Source organism: Anas platyrhynchos, chromosome 3 (assembly GCF_047663525.1).
Source record: "Anas platyrhynchos isolate ZD024472 breed Pekin duck chromosome 3, IASCAAS_PekinDuck_T2T, whole genome shotgun sequence".
NCBI lineage: Eukaryota > Metazoa > Chordata > Aves > Anseriformes > Anatidae > Anas > Anas platyrhynchos.
In genome coordinates, this window is record NC_092589.1 from 64,764,133 (window position 1) to 64,782,148 (window position 18,016).

Here is an 18,016-nt window from a genome sequence, read left to right on the forward strand (position 1 = left end):
CATGTTGAAAGTACACAATCCATTTAATTTTCAATTTTTTTGGCAATAAATGAAATCTCAGCATGTAATTTTCTCAAGTGATCTTTCTAAAAAAACAATCATTTTTATATGCTAATGTATTTTTTTTTAATTGCATGGCAAAGTAAGGCTAGTTTGTGCATGAGCAAGTTGAAATGCTTACCAAAGAAACATGAATTTTTCAATTTTTATTTTTTTTTTAAACGCACATTTCTCTGCTTTATTGAATGTGACAGAGTCACGCTTTTCATTCACCATTGCTTCTCTTTTTCCACTGTCTGTGATTTGCTTGCCAGGAGGAGCTACTATTCTTACTCCTACTATCTGTAAGTAGAATACGGGTGACTTACTATTTTTACATGTTTTAAAGATGCAGTATCCCTTTAAAAAAAAAAAAAAAAAAAAAAAAAAAAAAGGAAAAGTCTTTGTAATTTGCCTAAAGTTTTATTGATAATTATCTCTCCTTATTCTTAGGCTTGAAAAATTGCTTATTTCATTGTTTCTCTTATTCTTAGTCTGGTTTGTTTTTTTTTTTTTTTTTAAGGGATATTGTATTTCTAATTGTATATTGACACTTTTGCTTTTTGCTAGTTTTTCCCATAACTATCATTTTAGTTTATTGTAATCATAATTCAATTTGCATTATGGTTCACATTGACACATCACACTAAGAAAAAAAATCTGCTTTCTGATTTCCTAGCTAGAGACCCGTGCTTGTAAATCACAAATTGCTTTCTCAGTGAATCAGGTCAGAAGTGGCTGATGCAGCACTTAGCCTCCACAGACGCCCAGATGCCAGATCTTTACAAACAGGTTGCCGCTCTACCAGTTTCAGATTTTTATTTATTTATTTATTTTTAACATAAACATATTTTATGAAGAGGTCTGTACCTGTTGATTGGATTGTCAGGTGCTTTGCAGACACATTTTAAAGTGTGGATCTTACCGTATGACGCTGGTTTACCTAACGTTTTGCTTCACTGAAGTGAAATTGGTGTTTTTCTATGTGGTGGTGCCCAAGTGAGTTTGTGAGGGCTGCAGTGGTTTGGGCTGTGACTGAGCAAAGCAGTTGAACACATTCTTGATTTTAAAGAAATGCATAAAGCCCTTGACTTCAGTGAAGGATCTAAGAGTGCACTCGACTCGTTTGATGAACTGGTGGTGTCTGATAGTGACGCTCTTCTACATTTTTAAGCAGATTAAGACTTCTTTAAACAAACTTGAAAATTAAAAAAACTAAGCTGGCTTAGCTAACTGCCATTCTCCAGTTTATTGTGACAAATTCTAATTTCCTTGTTAAATAACAATTGCTTCAGCCAGAGATAATTAACTGCAGAGTTTCACGCTAGAACGGGTGGAGTGCTTCTCCCCTCCAGCTCCCACCACACCACCCACCTGCACAGGGTCAGGCCACGAGGTCCCTCGGCATTGAAGGAGAACCCTTCATGCTTCTGCCAGCCTTGAGTGCTACATAATGATTTGCTTAACTGGTGTCAAGCATCGATTGCATATGCCTTTAGCCGAATAAAGAAAAAAAAAAGTCAAGCCTACAGGGAGTCGGGAGCTGTTAAACAATAAAACTGTCCTCACATTGAGCAGCGGTGTTACAACACAATGGGCCTTTTTAGAATTTGAAGCAGAGCATAAGAATTAGAAACCTAGCTACTGTAATAAGCTAATAACTTGAAAGCTTAATAGCTGTTGATTTATTTAGCGTAGCTAGCAAGTTTTGTTACAAAGCGATGCTTCAAAGAAGGGCTTAATACAGTCGACAGATGAGATGTAATAGTCTTTTTGTTCCGTTCCTGAGGTGGCTTTAGAAAAATACAGTCTTCAGTGTATGGAGGATATCTGAAAGGCTTTGAAACTTAAAAAAAAAAAAAAAAAAAAAAAAAAAAAGTCTGAACTAGAAATGCCAGTTTTGTGAAAGCTTTGATAGCACTGAGAACCAGTTATAAAGCTCAAGCAGTTTCGCTTCTGGAAGTTTTGGTGATATTCATTTAAAATATTTGTTCAACCAGAGTATTGTTGAAACTAACTTTTCTTAAGTAAATATGAATGTTGGGAGTAAACATTGAAAATAATGCATTTCAGGGGAGACATCCAGCTGTCACTGGTTTGTGTTTTGCTTTTTTTGTTATTGTTGGGTGCTTTTTTGTTTGTTTGCTTTTTACTTTTCACTGAACAACTAAAATATACAGAAGTCTCATGTACACCACAAAGATTTGATGAAAAATGATAGGCTTAGAGACCACCTTTGGGATTTGTGTTGCAAAAAAAGAGGAGTTGCAAAAAACAACCATCATACTGTGAAAGGGGAAAGAAAAAATAGAAAAAAAAAAAAAAAGCAAGGAGATGAGTCTGATTAGTAGAAGAACTTTGTTATTCTCAGGTGTGCTTTGTCCATCTGTAGTCTACTTTTTAGCCCCTTATTCTGAATCAAGACTATTGAGAGATAGTTCTCCAACACTGGGGAAGAAAATACACAAAATATGAAGTGCTTGCTCACGTAGAGAATGATGTAAGTCATTTCTGGTGGATGTTCCCAGGGCTTAACATGTACAGGGATTGATAATTTCCACTATTGTTTTTGTCAACTAATACTAGAATGCAGCACAGAATCCTAAAAGTTGTCAGAGAATACAGTATACAGTCCTTTCATTTACAGAAATGTAAGATCAGTGCTGTGCAAGCACTTACCCAGATATCTCACAGTACTTCATGTAGAAAAGACTCATGAAATTAAGCTGTGTTTTAAACATATATTTTTGAGAATATAGTATTTTCAGTGATGATTGTGTCTCTCCCATGTAGTGTCAGATTTGTCCTAATAAACAAGTTGGCTATCTGCTACATTACAATTAAAAGCTTCAGATGAAAACTGGAAGAAAATATTGAGATTACAGAAGAGTTTAATGTATGTTACAGATTCCTGAAGAACCAAGGTTCATTTTAAGCTGCTTTTCGTACTTTGTACTACTTGAGGTTGTGCTTTAAGAATATTGTCTGAAAGCAATAATTAAAATATAGTCTGCTTCCATCTGACTTCTGAGGACAGTGAAAGTTACTTCAGTTCTTAATCAAAAGGAAAGATCTGAGAGATATCACCTAAGTGTGCACTTCAAGGGCATTGACTGTTAATTTGGGGGGTTAGTTGTACAAATTGGGTTTTGCTAGCAGCTTTGCTGCAATACTGAGTATAAGGCTGTAATAATGTAAGCTATCCCCAAACAGCATGCAGAATGGTGAGGAGCTTTTTGTTTGTTTTTTAAATAACAAAAGTTCAGTGTCAGGAGCAAAGATAGCATGGTATCATGTCATATCTTGTGTACCAAATGGGAGGAACAACTTCTAACATAAAAGGTAATGTGAATCCATATTGAATAATTATGTTTCTTTTGTTATTTCATGGTTGTGTGTTGTTTGTTTTTTTTTAAACTAACAAAGTAATTCAGAAGGTTAAATTATTTCTTCCTAATAAGGAAACCAAGGGGACTGATTTATCCATTTATAAAATCAAAACACATTTAAATGGAGATGGTTGATAAAACTGCATGCACAGATGCTTCTTATTTTTCATTTCAGTTAAAATGTAATTATATTCTCTAATTTGTTTATATTAGTGTAATTACTCTGCAGGAAAAAGATATTATCAGGGTACAGAAGTTAGAACTTTAATTACAGCATTCATGTGTGTACGGAAAACATACTGTCATAACTCTTTTATAGCAGGGTGCATAGTTTTATCGATTTCGTGCTGGAAAACCAGCCAAACTTTTCAGTCATTTGGATTATAGATAATTATTATCATAGACATCAATGTTCATCAAACATTAAGGTGGTTGGGGTGTTTTTTTTTGGCTGGGCAGCAAACTCGCAAAGAAGCGCAAGGATGCCATGGGGACCACCCGACAGGAAATGACACATATGGTGAATGCAATGGACAGAAGTTATGCTGACCAGAGCACCCTGCATGCAGAAGATCCCCTTTCTATCACATTTATGGATTCTCATAACTTCAGCCCCAGATGTAAGTACAACAGTCAAAGATATTCCAGAGAGTAGGTTATTGATAGTGGTGTATGGACAAGTATTTAAATATTTTTATGTACTTTCAGTATGCATTGCTGTTCCGGGTGAAAAAATGCATTTCAGAAATGTCTCAAATTCTGAAGTAGTTTTCCTTCATGAGGACATTTAATACCAACATGTTAAATATTACTGCATAACACCATGTCTGTAATGAATAATAATCTGAGGTCCAAATTAATTTCTTTATTTTGGCAGTAAGGATATTATAACAGAAGGAAACATTGACAATTTTCATTGCTGTTTGTGAAGTTTAGGAACAAGCTTGTTAATATACCAGCAGATTTTCTCTATATTTGTATTTCTTTATTGTAGTCTTGTCAGATGTCTGGTTTTGACAAAGTTTGGCAGTTTGGGTTTCTGACTGTTAAGTGTCTGGGTTGTAGCTACCACTGAAAGTCCAGCCTGCCTGCCTTCCAGCATCTGCTCTATGGCTTACACAAAAGGGAGATACCCCACTGACTGTATCTCTAAACAAGTTCCACCACAGAGCTGGCAGTAACATGACCTCATGGCACCATGTACTTCTGGGCTTGGCTTTAAACAGTTCTGAGCAGTCTGAGCTGCTTCTGAACTTTCTATCTTTTGGGCATGGCACCCCTTCTCCCATCTCCCTTCTCCTGTCTCCCGTACTGCTTATGATGCTTCTGCAAAATGCACCCCTTAAGGCTGTTAAATTATTCCCTGATTGTTTCAAGGAAAATGGAGTTTGGAGGAGGGTTATGGCTCAGTTTATTGAAGCTTAACCGAACTGCAGAACTGCAGAGTGCTAACATTTAAAGCGTCTCGTAATCAATTAAAAATGGTAGGTTAGTGAGTTTTTGTGCACAGTTTTAGCTAGAACTGTTTGAAAATTCCCCTAAGTTTGATGTCTTATTGGCACTGAAATTCACGGAGACAGCTTTACAGTTTGATTTGGCCTAAGTTATTGTGGATCCCAGGCAAAGTATCCATCAGGAACCTACATGGCTATTAGTGAGCTGGGGCTGCCAGGCACTTGGGCAGCCTTCTGCATGGACCAGCCTGAAGCCAAGAGCCCACAAGCCCCAGCCACTGCAGCTGTCCTGGTTGGTTGGCAAAGGAGTACGGCACCACTGTTTTCCAGCTTCCTAGGTATGTGATTTTTGGGGTGTTGGAGGATTCAATTGTCCAGACCATCATCTGTTCTGAGGCAATGAACTATTCAGGTTTCCAGGGTTTCAGCTCTGGGACAAGCTATTAGACAGATTGCTTCAGAATTAGAATTCCATTTTGTCACAGAGCTGTTGATATTTTAATTTTTTGTTCCACATTGGAACAAAACCAAATTCTGGATTCTGCCATTCCTTTCTGAGACAGCTTATTTGTCTCTGCACAGTTCTAGTTATAACAAATGATAAAATTCTGTGCATTTTATTCAAACATTTACATCTGTGTATCTGTGGTTTTCCTATATTCATTAAGAGCGGTATCTTTATTATAGCACAATTTTTTATTTTTATTTTTTTTAAAGCTATTAACTGTAAATATGCATTTTTTTTAAATTACTTGGAAGACTTTAAAGAAATACCATTTTATTTTGAGATGAGCTATTCAAGCATTACATGAGTGAATGGGTTTAAAAGGAAAGGACCTGGTTCTATGAATACAAACCTTTATTGTGAAGAAAGAACAATAGTGAAGGAGGAGCCCTTTCAAAAACTAAATTGCATGTAATGCCTTCTTTATTTCATTTCAGTAAGATCTCTTTGCCTTTATCATTACATTTCTGAAGTCCAAAATCACTGCCTTTCATTTCTCTTTTATTCAGGATGCATTCTGGAACTCTGTATTCATTCTGGTTTTTTTTGTTTTGTTTTTTTTTTTTTTCTGTTGTAACAAAATTAATAGGATTTAGTTATCACTTGGATTTTTTTCTCTTTAAGTATGTTGTTTTTATTCTTAAAAATACACAAATTGAGGGTAATGTATTTCTTCATGAGCTTTGTTTTCCTACAGTGCCCAATGATCCACTTGTGCCGACAGCTGTGTTAGGTGAGGACCGTAGTCCTTCATTATCCATTCCTGCATGAGTTTCCTCTCCTTGCATGGTTGAACATTGAAACAGCGTGTTTATTGTAAAAGATAGCTATGCTGTTGTCACAAAATAACTCTACACTCAGTTTATCAATTAAGAATTAAACTGGCACTGCTTTTAGAATAAAAAATGTTTTATGTTCTCATTAAGAAGTTATTCGTAGTCAGTGCTAACTGAAGAATAAATGAGTAAACAGATAAATTGAAAATGCTGAAACTTTTCTCCCTAGAACATTGAAATGGAGTTCAGATGAGCTAACATGTGAAACTAGAATTCTCTTAATAGATACATGAAAAAAAAAAAAAAAAAGATCTGTATTAGTATTGCTTGGCACCCAAAGCTTAATTTTCTAACTGTTTAATAAAAGAAAAATATAAAAGGAAAAAAAAAAACATCTATAAAATCCAAGAGAAACAACTTCATGCATTGGTTCTGTACAAATATCCTTGTATTGCTATATTAATTACATGTTTCAATTGACCTTAATTAGTAAGCTTCTCAACTTTGTGATTACTTCAAAAAGAGCAACAGATGTTGGGAGTGGCCAGGCTGTTTATTTCTATGCCAAATCTAACACTGTAAACATTTCTTTTAAGTGTTGAGTTTAAAACCAAAATGCAAAAATAAAAGTGTAATTTGTACCCAGATTTTTAGTATGATAAAGACAGTGTGCAATATTGAGTTTCAGTCAGTTGCTGAGGTTATTTTAGGATAAAAGACAAATATCAGGAAGTGGACATGAATATAAACTGAGGATGAAAGTTAGATTCCTAGAAGTGAAGTTTAAAGGGATGTGGAAACAATTTAATCATTCCTCTGTTTTGAGATGGTTTAGTATAATTACAATATAGTCTGTTTCTGGCAATTGATTTTGCTATTTGTTTTAAGAATTTGGGACCAAAACTCTGTTTTCTGATTGAGTACTAGTTAGTATTAACTGAGTATTATTACTAATCACTCCTAGTTTTTCCCACTCCTAATTTTTAATTGTCTAAACTAAATCTTCATTGCTGGCAATTTACCTATTTCCTTTTGAGAGACTCAAAAAATACAGAGAACTGACACACTCCTGTCCTTGTAAAACAGTGTTTTATCTATTAAAAGGGTCATACATTCTCTGTTGTCTCTCTTCCAGTTGAGTTAGACACAGTTCTTTCACTCTTTATCTTGTAGTTGACGTTTTCTAAAAATTTTTGTCGTTCTTTTCCTCTGAACACTTTCCAACCCATAGCCTGAATTTTTAAATTGTGGTGCCCCAAATCAGGTACAGCTCTTAGGAGATGTCTCAGTGCTGAGTAGAGTGGAATAGGTACTCCTACATCCTGCTTAGTGTCCCTGCTACCTGAACCATGTATTGTCTTGTGCTCATGTAGTTGACTTGTATTGAGTTATCCTCTAAAATCCCAACTATCATTACCCTGTCCACTAGTCAATTTTGTAGCTTTATATCGACTTCCCTTTTCCACACACCATATGTTTCATTCTTTGTTTAATCACCTTGTTGATTCTTGCATGTGTCCCAAATAATCAAGATAACTGTGAAATTTGATCCTGTAATTGCAAACTGCTTGTGCCCTCTGCCCATATACTCAGGGCATTTTCTATCCCATTATGCAAGTTGTAGGTAAAGATACTGATAAAGAAGGAGCCTTTGCAGATACTTATTTCAATTGTCTTCTGAGTCTGACAGCAAATCATTATTTACTGATTTTTGAGTGGTCTTTGGTCTTTGCCAAGGTGGTGTGTACTCACCATGTGGGAGATTTATCAAGCCGTATTCTGCCCATTTCTTTTTGGTAATGTTGCAAATGGCATTCTCATTAATATAATAACAGTTAAGCATGGTTAGAAAGTCTATGACCATCTGTTTGAGTTTTCCACTTTAGACCCAAGAAAACCTACCCAACGTTTAACAGGTTTGTGAGGAGAGGTGAAATGTCACAGGTGCCTGAAAGAGCAATGGGTTAGACTCAGTGATCCTGAATACTTACTAAAATTACATCAATGGATTTTCAGTTTATTTAAAAACAAGTCTGTTCCTGTAAGGCCTTTCATATCCTTTAGCTTCATTTCAGGCTCACACAAGTTACATAGATACGGTCTGGCTATACTGAATAAGTTATTCCTAACAATTCATTTGGGCTTTGAGCATATTGCAAAGGCCAATCTGCTGCCACTGTGTTGTGGTAGATAAGCAGACATAGACAGCTGTGAACAGCAAAGACAAGGGATTAACTGAAGAACAGATTAACAGTCCTGTCTGTGTTTCCATCTACTGGTAATGGTGTTTTGGGCATGAGAGTCTCTTACTACAAGCAAAGCAATGCTAGTTGGAAGAGGTAATATTATTCATTACAGGAACTGAAACAGTGAAAAGAGGTAGACAAGCTTCTGGACACACCATTTAGGAAGGGGTTGGGGTAGCTGAGATCACTTGACATGCTTCTTCTCCACATAACTTACTTGGCCCAGCATCACAACACAGTTTTCCTGTGCTTTATTTAGAGATGAGCAAAATTGTATGGACTCTAAATTATAGAAAATTTTATTTTGTGTGAAGCTGTTTTCATTCTGTAGCTGTACTAGATGTCTTTTTCTTCATGTGTATCTTATTAATGCCACACTCCATTCTTTGTAGGTACATTACATACATTCTTTGTACATTAGCACAGAGTTAGTATGACAATTTTGCTTTTCTCAAGTCCCTATCGCTATACTGATAGCATAATATGGCCCTTGTATTTTTAAAACTGCTTTCATTGTTGCCTGTTGTGAAGCTTTAACAACTTTTAATGCCATCTTCTTTTAGTCATTTTCTAATATTGTCCTGAAATAAATTTCTTATGTTCTGTTCACTCATTGTTTTTTTGCTGCTTCAATGGGTTAAAGTGCCTATTACTGGTAAGTATACATCAAGGAATGGGGGAAACTGAAAATCCTGAGGTGGTTTGAAATGTGTATCATTTAAGATGTGTGACACTACAATAAAGAGTGACTGCTGTGTGTCACTCACATTATTGAGCAGTTTAGTGAGGCATAAATGTACTGAAATTAGCAACTTGTGTGACAGTTCAAAGAATCGGGTTTCTTACTAGGAGATCTCATTTTGGAAGGCATTAACAGGTTTTGCACTGGCAGAATTGTAGCGAATCCAACCCTTGGGGAGTCCATCCGTCTCTCCCCTCCTTTTTTTTTTGTTCTTCCTGGAGTTTTAATTCCTGAATCCTTTGCAAGGGAAATGGTAGACTGATTGCAAAGAAATATGCGAGTGGTCAGGTATCCACTGCTTGTTTCTGTTGCTACACTCCTAAAGGTTTCAACTACAATTTTTCTTCTTCTCTAAATTCACCTACATTGCTGATTGCTAATTTAAATAAAAAATGTTTCACACAAGAGACTGACTAAATGTCATCATTTCCTTGAGTTTTGGTGTTTGGTTTTGATAAAAGAAACACAGGACAATGAAGGAGACTTTTTATACAGAGTAAAAATTGCAGCTCAAATCAACATACCCCCAGTTTTATTTCTCTACTAAAATATCTGAGTTAGAATGACCGCTCTGAAGTGTTGATTCTTCTTCCCAGATGGAGCTGGTGTTCTGAAGCTGTAACAAAATTGCTTTAGTTTTTTAGTTGGATCTCAATTTACTGTTTGATGGCTTTAGACAAATGATATGCTGATACCACTACAGAGTTATTCTAATTTATTCTTTAAGGTGTAGTATTTTTGATGATACATATTAGTCATTAAAAAAGTTACTTTTGGTGATAGAGGCTGGAGTTCCCAAGAACATGAATGTCATAAAGTTTTGTAGCTCCAAATAAAATGCCCTTCAGGCATCTCTATTGCAGAATGAAGGATAGCCAACTTTTGTATGTGTTTGCAGTTAAATTATTTTATGTACTTCCCCGGATTTATGTATTGGAGAGTAAGTACTTTGCATTCACGGAAATTAGACATGTTTTTGAAGGAAGAGACTGAAAATAGATCTTGATATGTATAGCAGCAGGTGTTATTGCCCCATGGGCACCTAATGCATTGCTTTCTTGTGAACGCAGATGAAAATCATAGCGCAACAGCAGAGTCCAGTCGCCTCCTGGATGTTCCTCGTTATCTGTGTGAAGGCACAGAGTCTCCGTATCAGACTGGGCAGCTGCACCCTGCCATCAGAGTGGCTGATTTACTGCAGCATATTAACCTGATGAAGACCTCTGACAGCTATGGATTTAAAGAGGAGTATGAGGTGAGATCTTTGGTGGTTTAACTTGCAAAATATTTTGCTAGCAAAAATCCCTTTTAAAACTGCAGCCTTTTGTTTACATTGCATTACAAAAGGGTGCAACTAAATGTAATGGGATTAAGTGGGAAAAAATAAAGATAAACAGGCCTAAGATTCCTTGGTATCTAACCCAAAGGTGAAATAGTAAGTGGAGTCCAATGGTTTGAGTCATTACAAGTGCCTGGAAAAAATGCTGTATGTATTCTACAGGGCATAAGAAGACAAGCCCAGATGAATCTTTTTGACATATTGTAAGAATTTCCACCCCTTTGTCACTGCTTCTTAGTTGAAATGCTGTAATTAGTTATGTGAGTTTTCCTAGCCGTCTTCCATGCAGATCTCCTGGATCAGGTTAAAGTAATGATTTAGCCTGGCTGGTTTTGCCAGAAGCACAGACTGGAAGCACTCTATTGTAGCATCTCAATAGGGCAATACTGGGGCTAAACTCCAGCTGAGAAGCAGTAAAGAAGTGCCAAGGGTAGAAACTTCCTGAATTTCTAATTAGACCTGCCTGAGCAAAGATAAACCAAAAATTCCCAGCACTGGAGGTAGATGAGTACAGATGCATTTTACTTCTGATCGGTGAATCTGTTTCTGATTCTTTGGAATTAGAACATCAGGCAGTGCATACAGTAAAGATGGGAATGATACTGCCAAGGTCGCATGCAATACAGCTAGGTTTAAAATGACTTTTCTATGAGTAAGTAATCTCTTCTGACTCAGTTTTCAACCTTCTCTCCTTTCTGCAGCTGTCTCTACTGTAACATAAGAACTGGAATAAATAAATATGTGATTTTTAAAAGAATATTTTTCTCTTTTCCTCTCTTTTACTTAAATACGCTTCGTTACACTCTGCTTATCTTCAGTGTCAAGGACTGCTGGGGGGAGGGTTGTCCCTGATCCTATATCGGGTGTTGTCCTGCTTACTACTGTCTCTATTGCTATGCATAACATCTTTGCTTTGGCTTGGGCTTCTGCGTGTGCGTTAAAGTTTTGTTTCCGTGGCTGCTCTATACTTCCTGGAGCTAACTTGTCCTGCTCAGGATAAAAGAACATCTGGAAGGAAGGAATAGTATAGACCTGCAACAGCTGTAAAATACCTACAGGCAATGAAGAAAAATCCAAGGAAGAACAAAAGCTTCGTCTATCACTACTGAGAGATCACTTTTAAGAAGAGTTCGAAAATACAAAATAATTTTGCTAGTGGTTAGAGGGAGGGACATGAGTAAAAGCAACACGACCAGTAAACATTGGCAGAGGAGGCTTCCAAAGTCTCTGTAGGAAGACAAAACACTGTGCTAAGCAATGTGAGGAAAGTAATGTAATGCTGTTGAACTGAGGCTATATATTACGGTGTCTTGTAAGAAGGGTGATCAATCTACCTGTGTTATCTCAACTTGCAGTTGTTCATCCATAACAAGGGGGTCTGTGCATGTTTAGCCTCCCAGCTATTCCAGGATTTGAAATCTGGAGTCCCTCAATGACTTGCCCATTGATCCATAAAAGTCACAGAGAGAGAGAGCCTCCCTGCCTCCCTAGATGTATTTCTGTACCATGGTGCCGTCTGGGTGACCAGAGCAGACGAGCAAAGCTGAGCTTACTTTATGGTAGAGAAGTTCTTTTAAACTGTTAGTTTTGGAAATAAATTAATGGTCGGAATGTTTTCTTTCGGAACATTTTTATTTATAGAGTTTCTTTGAGGGGCAGTCAGCTTCTTGGGATGTCGCTAAGAAGGATCAAAACAGAACAAAGAACCGCTATGGAAACATTATAGCATGTGAGTATCAGTGTGAGTGGTTTTAGTGCTAGACATAGCTGTGTACTACCTGTGCTGTGCTCTCTCTTGCTTAAAAAGTCTCCAGTGGTGTACCTGCATAATTCCCCAATCGGAGAAGGATGGCAGTGCCTTTTCCAGGATTTTTGTCCTTCACGGTTCAACTTTCGTTCTTTTATAACTCAAGCTGAATTTCACATTTGCGTCCCTGTTGTAGAAGCTGTGGTAAGCATATAATAGCGACAAGCTAGTAGTCATCTGTTTGTTAATTCCACAGTAGTTTTCTCCAGTTATAATTTATTTCAAGTAATTCTGACAGCTTCAAAACTTTTCTGTTTTATGTGGTTTGTAGTTGGTACGTCTGAACTGCAGTAGTTTAAAGCTGATGAATAAAAGATGTGATTAATATCAGAGAGTTCCGTCTCTTGTCTTTAGGCATAAAGTTTCAATAGTTTAGATTCACCCTCTGAGGTAATGAAATTTGGTATTGTTTTACAATTGCAGAGAATGAAACTATTGGAGAGGTCCCTGAACTGGTAGAATTACCTTCATCAAATCAAAAGTGTGTTGCTAACAGCTACTTTGTGACTTCCTTATTTTCTTTAACATGTCAGTATGAACTTGAATGGGCTGGGGCTGGAAGTAAGGAAACAGTAATCATTATTTTTGGATTTCTAGATGTTCATCAGTGGAGCTGATTTTGAAAGGGACTTTGAGCAAGTAACTTTGATTCTTTGTGTCTTTTCACCATGTTACACTGGGATACCTTTCAGCTACAGTTAATGAAGTTTAATGAATGTTTTTGAAGTAATTGGAGACCTCAGAGAAAATGACTCTCTGTAATTCTGTGTAAACACTTACATTTAAGGGTTGTAAATTGTAAGGTTCTTATGCCAGCTGATTTTGGTTTTCTAGAGGGTTCTCCATAATATTTTGCTTTAAAATCACACTTCAAAAAGGCACCATAACCACTTGGTTTTTACAGATGACCACTCCAGGGTGATTTTGCAGCCTGTTGAAGATGATCCATCTTCAGATTACATTAATGCCAACTACATAGATGTGAGTGGACTGCACAGCTTTCTCTCTCAATTTGCTAGCTTCTCTATGTGAAACTTTTGCATGTTATGCCTACAAATTTATTGAAAGCTTTCTTTTATTAAGAACAAAATGTACACTTTCCTTGTTCTACGTCCTAGTACTCACTGACATTGTTGTGCTTTCTTTCACATCTGACTTTGGTTTGGGCTGTAGATTTGGCTGTACAGGGATGTAAGTACCACTATATGTGAATAACAGCATCCTATTGTAAATATTTAATATAAATATTGTTATTAATTAGTTTGCTCTTCTATTTTATCATGAGATAACTATGCATGCCTCATCTAATTTATCTCATCTGTTTCTTTAAAAAATTTCCTTTTGTGTGAATATTTTTTGTACGTATTTTGAAAAGTTAATTCAGACTTTTAATGTAGCTCTGAATATTTTTAGATAAGTCAGGTGAATCTGTCAGTTAAAGGAAAAGTGTTCACTTTTTTGTTTGTTCATTTTAATGATGATGATTTTGGCCACTAGCTTTTCTTTTCCCTTCCTCATTTATATGTGAGAAGCTGGATACTATGCTGTTCTGTAGTAATTTGAAAATGTACCTGTGAAGTAGATGTTTGGCAGTAGATCTGTTTGCCAAAAAGGGAGGAATTATGGCCTCTTGTGTTGTGTTTTTTTGTTTTTAACAACAATTTAGACAAACTGAATATTTAGCTGATATTTTTCTTAAGGTGCTACTTTAGGTATTACAAAGTATATACACAAACATACATATATACATGCGTATTTTAATGCAGTAATCTCCTCACTTCTGCAGAAAATGTCTCAAGTTTAAAATTCCATAATTTTATTAAAATATAAATTAAAAAGAAACTGATATGAATAGGAAATTTGAACAATTTCTGCCATGTTTTTTGATTTACAAAATAAACCTTTAACACTTGAGTAATTAAAGAATTGCAGTATTCATAATAATTCAAAGGATACTGGAGTGGGTAGTACAAGTGTTTTTAGAATACACAGTTTTGGTTATTTTCCTTTATAATTGCACCTTACTAATTTTTCCCATCCTCTGTTAGTTGATAAATTATCTAGACTCTCCAGGGTATAAGGCTTTAGCTCCAGGTATATTGCTGTCTTTTTATTTTGATATTTTTATATATTTTTATAAGGCAATCTCTGAAGTGTTAGGCCCATGATATTTTGCCTGGGGCTTTAAACAGATAAATTCTCACAGATATGTAGTAATTCCAGTTCCTTGAGGACTTTTTTTTTTTTTTTTTTTTTCCTTAGTTGGAAGTAAATAAGATCTCATTATAACCAGACAGGAAGGCAACAAGTTAGAACTGGCACTCTGCAATTTTAAAGTGACACTTTTACCTTCTTCTGGAAAGCATTATCAAGTGCAATGGAGGGTAACACAGATTCCACTTCAATAATTTGAAGCTGGGGCTTGATATCAAGGACTCCGTTAGAATTTTTTTAGTACTTTGATGCAGTCTTCATCTCATCTGAAGTCAAGAGTAGGATACTCAGAAGTCTTTTCATAGACCCAAGAGGAAGGTGTTCTCAGTCTAGACAGGATAATGAAGTAGTCCATGGGAAAGGATATAAACTCCTTGGGTACAATGAAATCCTTCAGTTTAGTAGCAAGAATTAAGTACTGGGAATCCAAGGGCTCCTGAGCCTGATCTCCTGTAATGCGGTACTTGATTCAAGTGGCTTAATAAAACTGTACCTTAACAAAAAGGGGACAACAGGTAATGGCTTTAAACTAAAAGAGGGGAGATACAGTTTAGAGGTCAGGAGGAAATTCTTCAGTCAGAGGGTGGTAACCACTGGAATAAGTTGCCCAGAGAGGTTCTGGATGCCCTGTCCCTGGAGGTGTTCAAGACCAGGTTAGATGAGGCCCTGAGCAGCAACCTGGTCTAATGTGTGGATTCCCTGCTTATGGCAGGGGGTTGAAACTACATGATCTTTGAGGTCTTTTCCAACCCAAGCCATTCTATGAAATAATTGGTCCTTTCACATTTGCACATTGTGAAACTTTGTATTGTCTTCTCACCAGCAATATATATTTTCTTCCTCTTTGTAGCTATTGTTGCTAGTATTTGTCAAAATACATTCTCAATGACTTCCTCAAGAGGTGAATCCATTTGTCTTTTAGTTTCTATGCAGACATTTGCTGCTTAATGCTGTGTGGTACAGCTAGAGTTGGCATATACCCAGATAAGTGGAAACCTGGTTGTGTAGGGTTGTCTATTTACCTACATATATATATATATATATGTATGTGTATATACTTATGTGTATCATGTGCAGTGTAGTACATGCACACTTTGTGCAGTAGCGCAAAATATTTTGCAGATGATTCCCTTTCAGTAAGGCCTTGATTTTGTGCACATGCATTACAATAATTTATTTTTTTTTTTTTTCCTGTTGAAATTGTTGGGAGCACCGATTGAATATTGAGATAATCTGGTGGCAAAGACAATTTTTACTAAATTTTAAACAAATGCTCCATTTTACTCAGCTAGGAAGACAATGTCGAGGGAGGATGAGATTTTAGGCCCAAGGGACCTGTCTAAAATACTCCTTTCTGGTATACTATGGTGTCTGTTTAAGTCAGATGTTGTTATTTTCATTTTATTTGTTGTCATTCAAACCTTTTCAGCATTAACAGTTTTTTTTAGGTTTTGAGCTTCATGCTGCTCTTAAATATTGGTCTTTTCTGAAAAGGTTGTCTAGACATAAGAATTCTGTTGTACATTATGCTTTTGTTTTCCCCTCCCTCTTAGTAATATGATACTCAAACTAACTTGTATTGCTGTTTTAGGGATATCAGAGACCAAGTCACTACATTGCAACCCAAGGTAAGGATCTGGCTGGTATTAATCAAACCTAATAAATGCTCTTTGCAATGTCCAGCAGCATTTTGCTAGAATGAAAGTAGATGAAAATAAAGTATATCCAATATTGTGAATTGTCTTTTTGTGTTATGGTAAATGAACATAGTATTGCTCAGTTGGAATGTGAATAAATGCACAAGTTTCACTAATTTGTCATGTTAATTAGATATTGAGCAACTCTTTAAGTGCTAAATTCAGCTAATAAAGTCACTAGCTACTACCATGATTTCCATTTATGAAGATGAATAGAGAAAAGAGGCATGTGGACAGAGAAGAGAACAGTTTCGACCTGCCTTGGGGCCTTTTTTTTCTTCCCATTTTGCAATATATTATTTTACTGTTAAGGATTTAATCCATGATGGAGATGGTGAAGATAATAATGATAAATTAAACACTATCTCACCAAATTTGGGTGAAGTAAGGCCAAAGAGGGACAAAGCCTCTTTGTAGAAAGAAATGAGAAGAAATTAAGGAAATCATAGTCTATGAATTAAAATAAAAATAATTAGATTTAGATGTGTTATTATTTGATCTGTGAGTACAATCAGATAGCTGGCTGGAAATATCCAATTATTCATGCTCTTGCTTGATTGTACGTGAACACAAAAATGGGCAAACTAAACACTTGTTTTAAAGCAGGCTTTTTAAATTTCTGTCCACAGTTTTTTATTTTTGTATAAGTGCCGTTTTAACTGGAATCTCTATGGCAGTTAAGTCTACATTTGTATTTTACTTCTATTTTACTAAATGTCTGCACATTGTAATGTGTACAGGATACACAAATATGTTGCTGCCTTAGTGTGCAGCCTCTGATCTGGCGCATGAAGGATCATTCTTGAGCCTTCAGATGTATACCATGCACTGTAAACATACAGTACTACCGCATTGTGGTCAGGGAGCTGTTTCCGAGATGAGTGTAACGGGGTAAAAGCTACTGCCCCTCAACTGAATGTGTCTCGTCTCTGCAGCAGAGCAGGAGCATGCCTTAAACAAGTGCTCCTTGTTCACTTCATGGAAAAGTACTTAAATTAGTTTAAATGCCCTTCAGTGGGAAGTTTGTGCTTCAGCATCTGCTCGTGTCTGCGTGCTTTCCTGGGAGCAAGACAGTAGTGCACGAGGTCTGTGCCACCAGCCTCACTACTGGTATCACCAGCACCTTGGTGAACATCACAAAGAAATTCACACTTTAAACATTATTTAGTGCATGTAAAGCAAACCTAGTGTAGATGTAGTTGCACGTTACTGTGTCCTTGTAGTTTTCAAGGCACCTTCAGTGCTTCATTTCTTTCAAGTGGTAATTCAGTTAAACTGAGGAGATTCAACACTGGTTAGAAATAACAATGTAGTCTAGAAACAGGTGTGATGATGTGGTTTCATGAAGCTTTCGTCTTTGAACAAGTGCATTTGTATGTGTCAGTTCTGTAAAGTTATGGATTTTATTTTTAGTGTTTGCTTTGTCTGTTGTTTTGTTACACATCTGGCATTTTTCTTACAGGTCCAGTTCATGAGACTGTGTATGATTTCTGGAGAATGATATGGCAGGAGCAATCAGCTTGTGTTGTGATGGTCACAAATTTAGTGGAAGTTGGAAGAGTAAGTTTTTGTTTCACTTTTCTTTTAATGCTGCAAGCCTCAAGAAAAACTTGATGACAAAACATACCACTAGCAGAATGTAGATGAGTCTTGTGAAGGACCACCTTGCATCCAGAGAACAGAGGAAGGGGTCAGGTTGATAGTCCACATGTTGTTGCAGGTTACAGTATTGCATTAAAACAAAGCTAACTTCTGAAGAGCCACCACAGATAACTGAAGCTATGCTGGGTTTGCTTAGCGAAAAATTG

General features: G+C 36.4%; 1 protein-coding gene across 5 annotated transcripts in view; it reads left to right on the forward strand.

The window, feature by feature from the left end:
* PTPRK (protein tyrosine phosphatase receptor type K) overlaps positions 1–18,016 on the forward strand; it is a 414,301-nt gene that overhangs the window by 377,361 nt on the left and 18,924 nt on the right. For 3 of the 5 annotated variants that reach the window (XM_072036027.1, XM_072036028.1, XM_072036029.1), the window contains exons 15-21: positions 3,888–4,048; positions 6,085–6,120; positions 10,222–10,406; positions 12,132–12,219; positions 13,202–13,278; positions 16,103–16,139; positions 17,671–17,768. In XM_072036027.1, the coding sequence (XP_071892128.1) occupies positions 3,888–4,048; positions 6,085–6,120; positions 10,222–10,406; positions 12,132–12,219; positions 13,202–13,278; positions 16,103–16,139; positions 17,671–17,768 (682 nt within the window). The remainder of the gene's footprint in view (positions 1–3,887; positions 4,049–6,084; positions 6,121–10,221; positions 10,407–12,131; positions 12,220–13,201; positions 13,279–16,102; positions 16,140–17,670; positions 17,769–18,016) is intronic. The other 2 variants (XM_027454570.3, XM_027454571.3) reach the window with 1 other exon arrangement.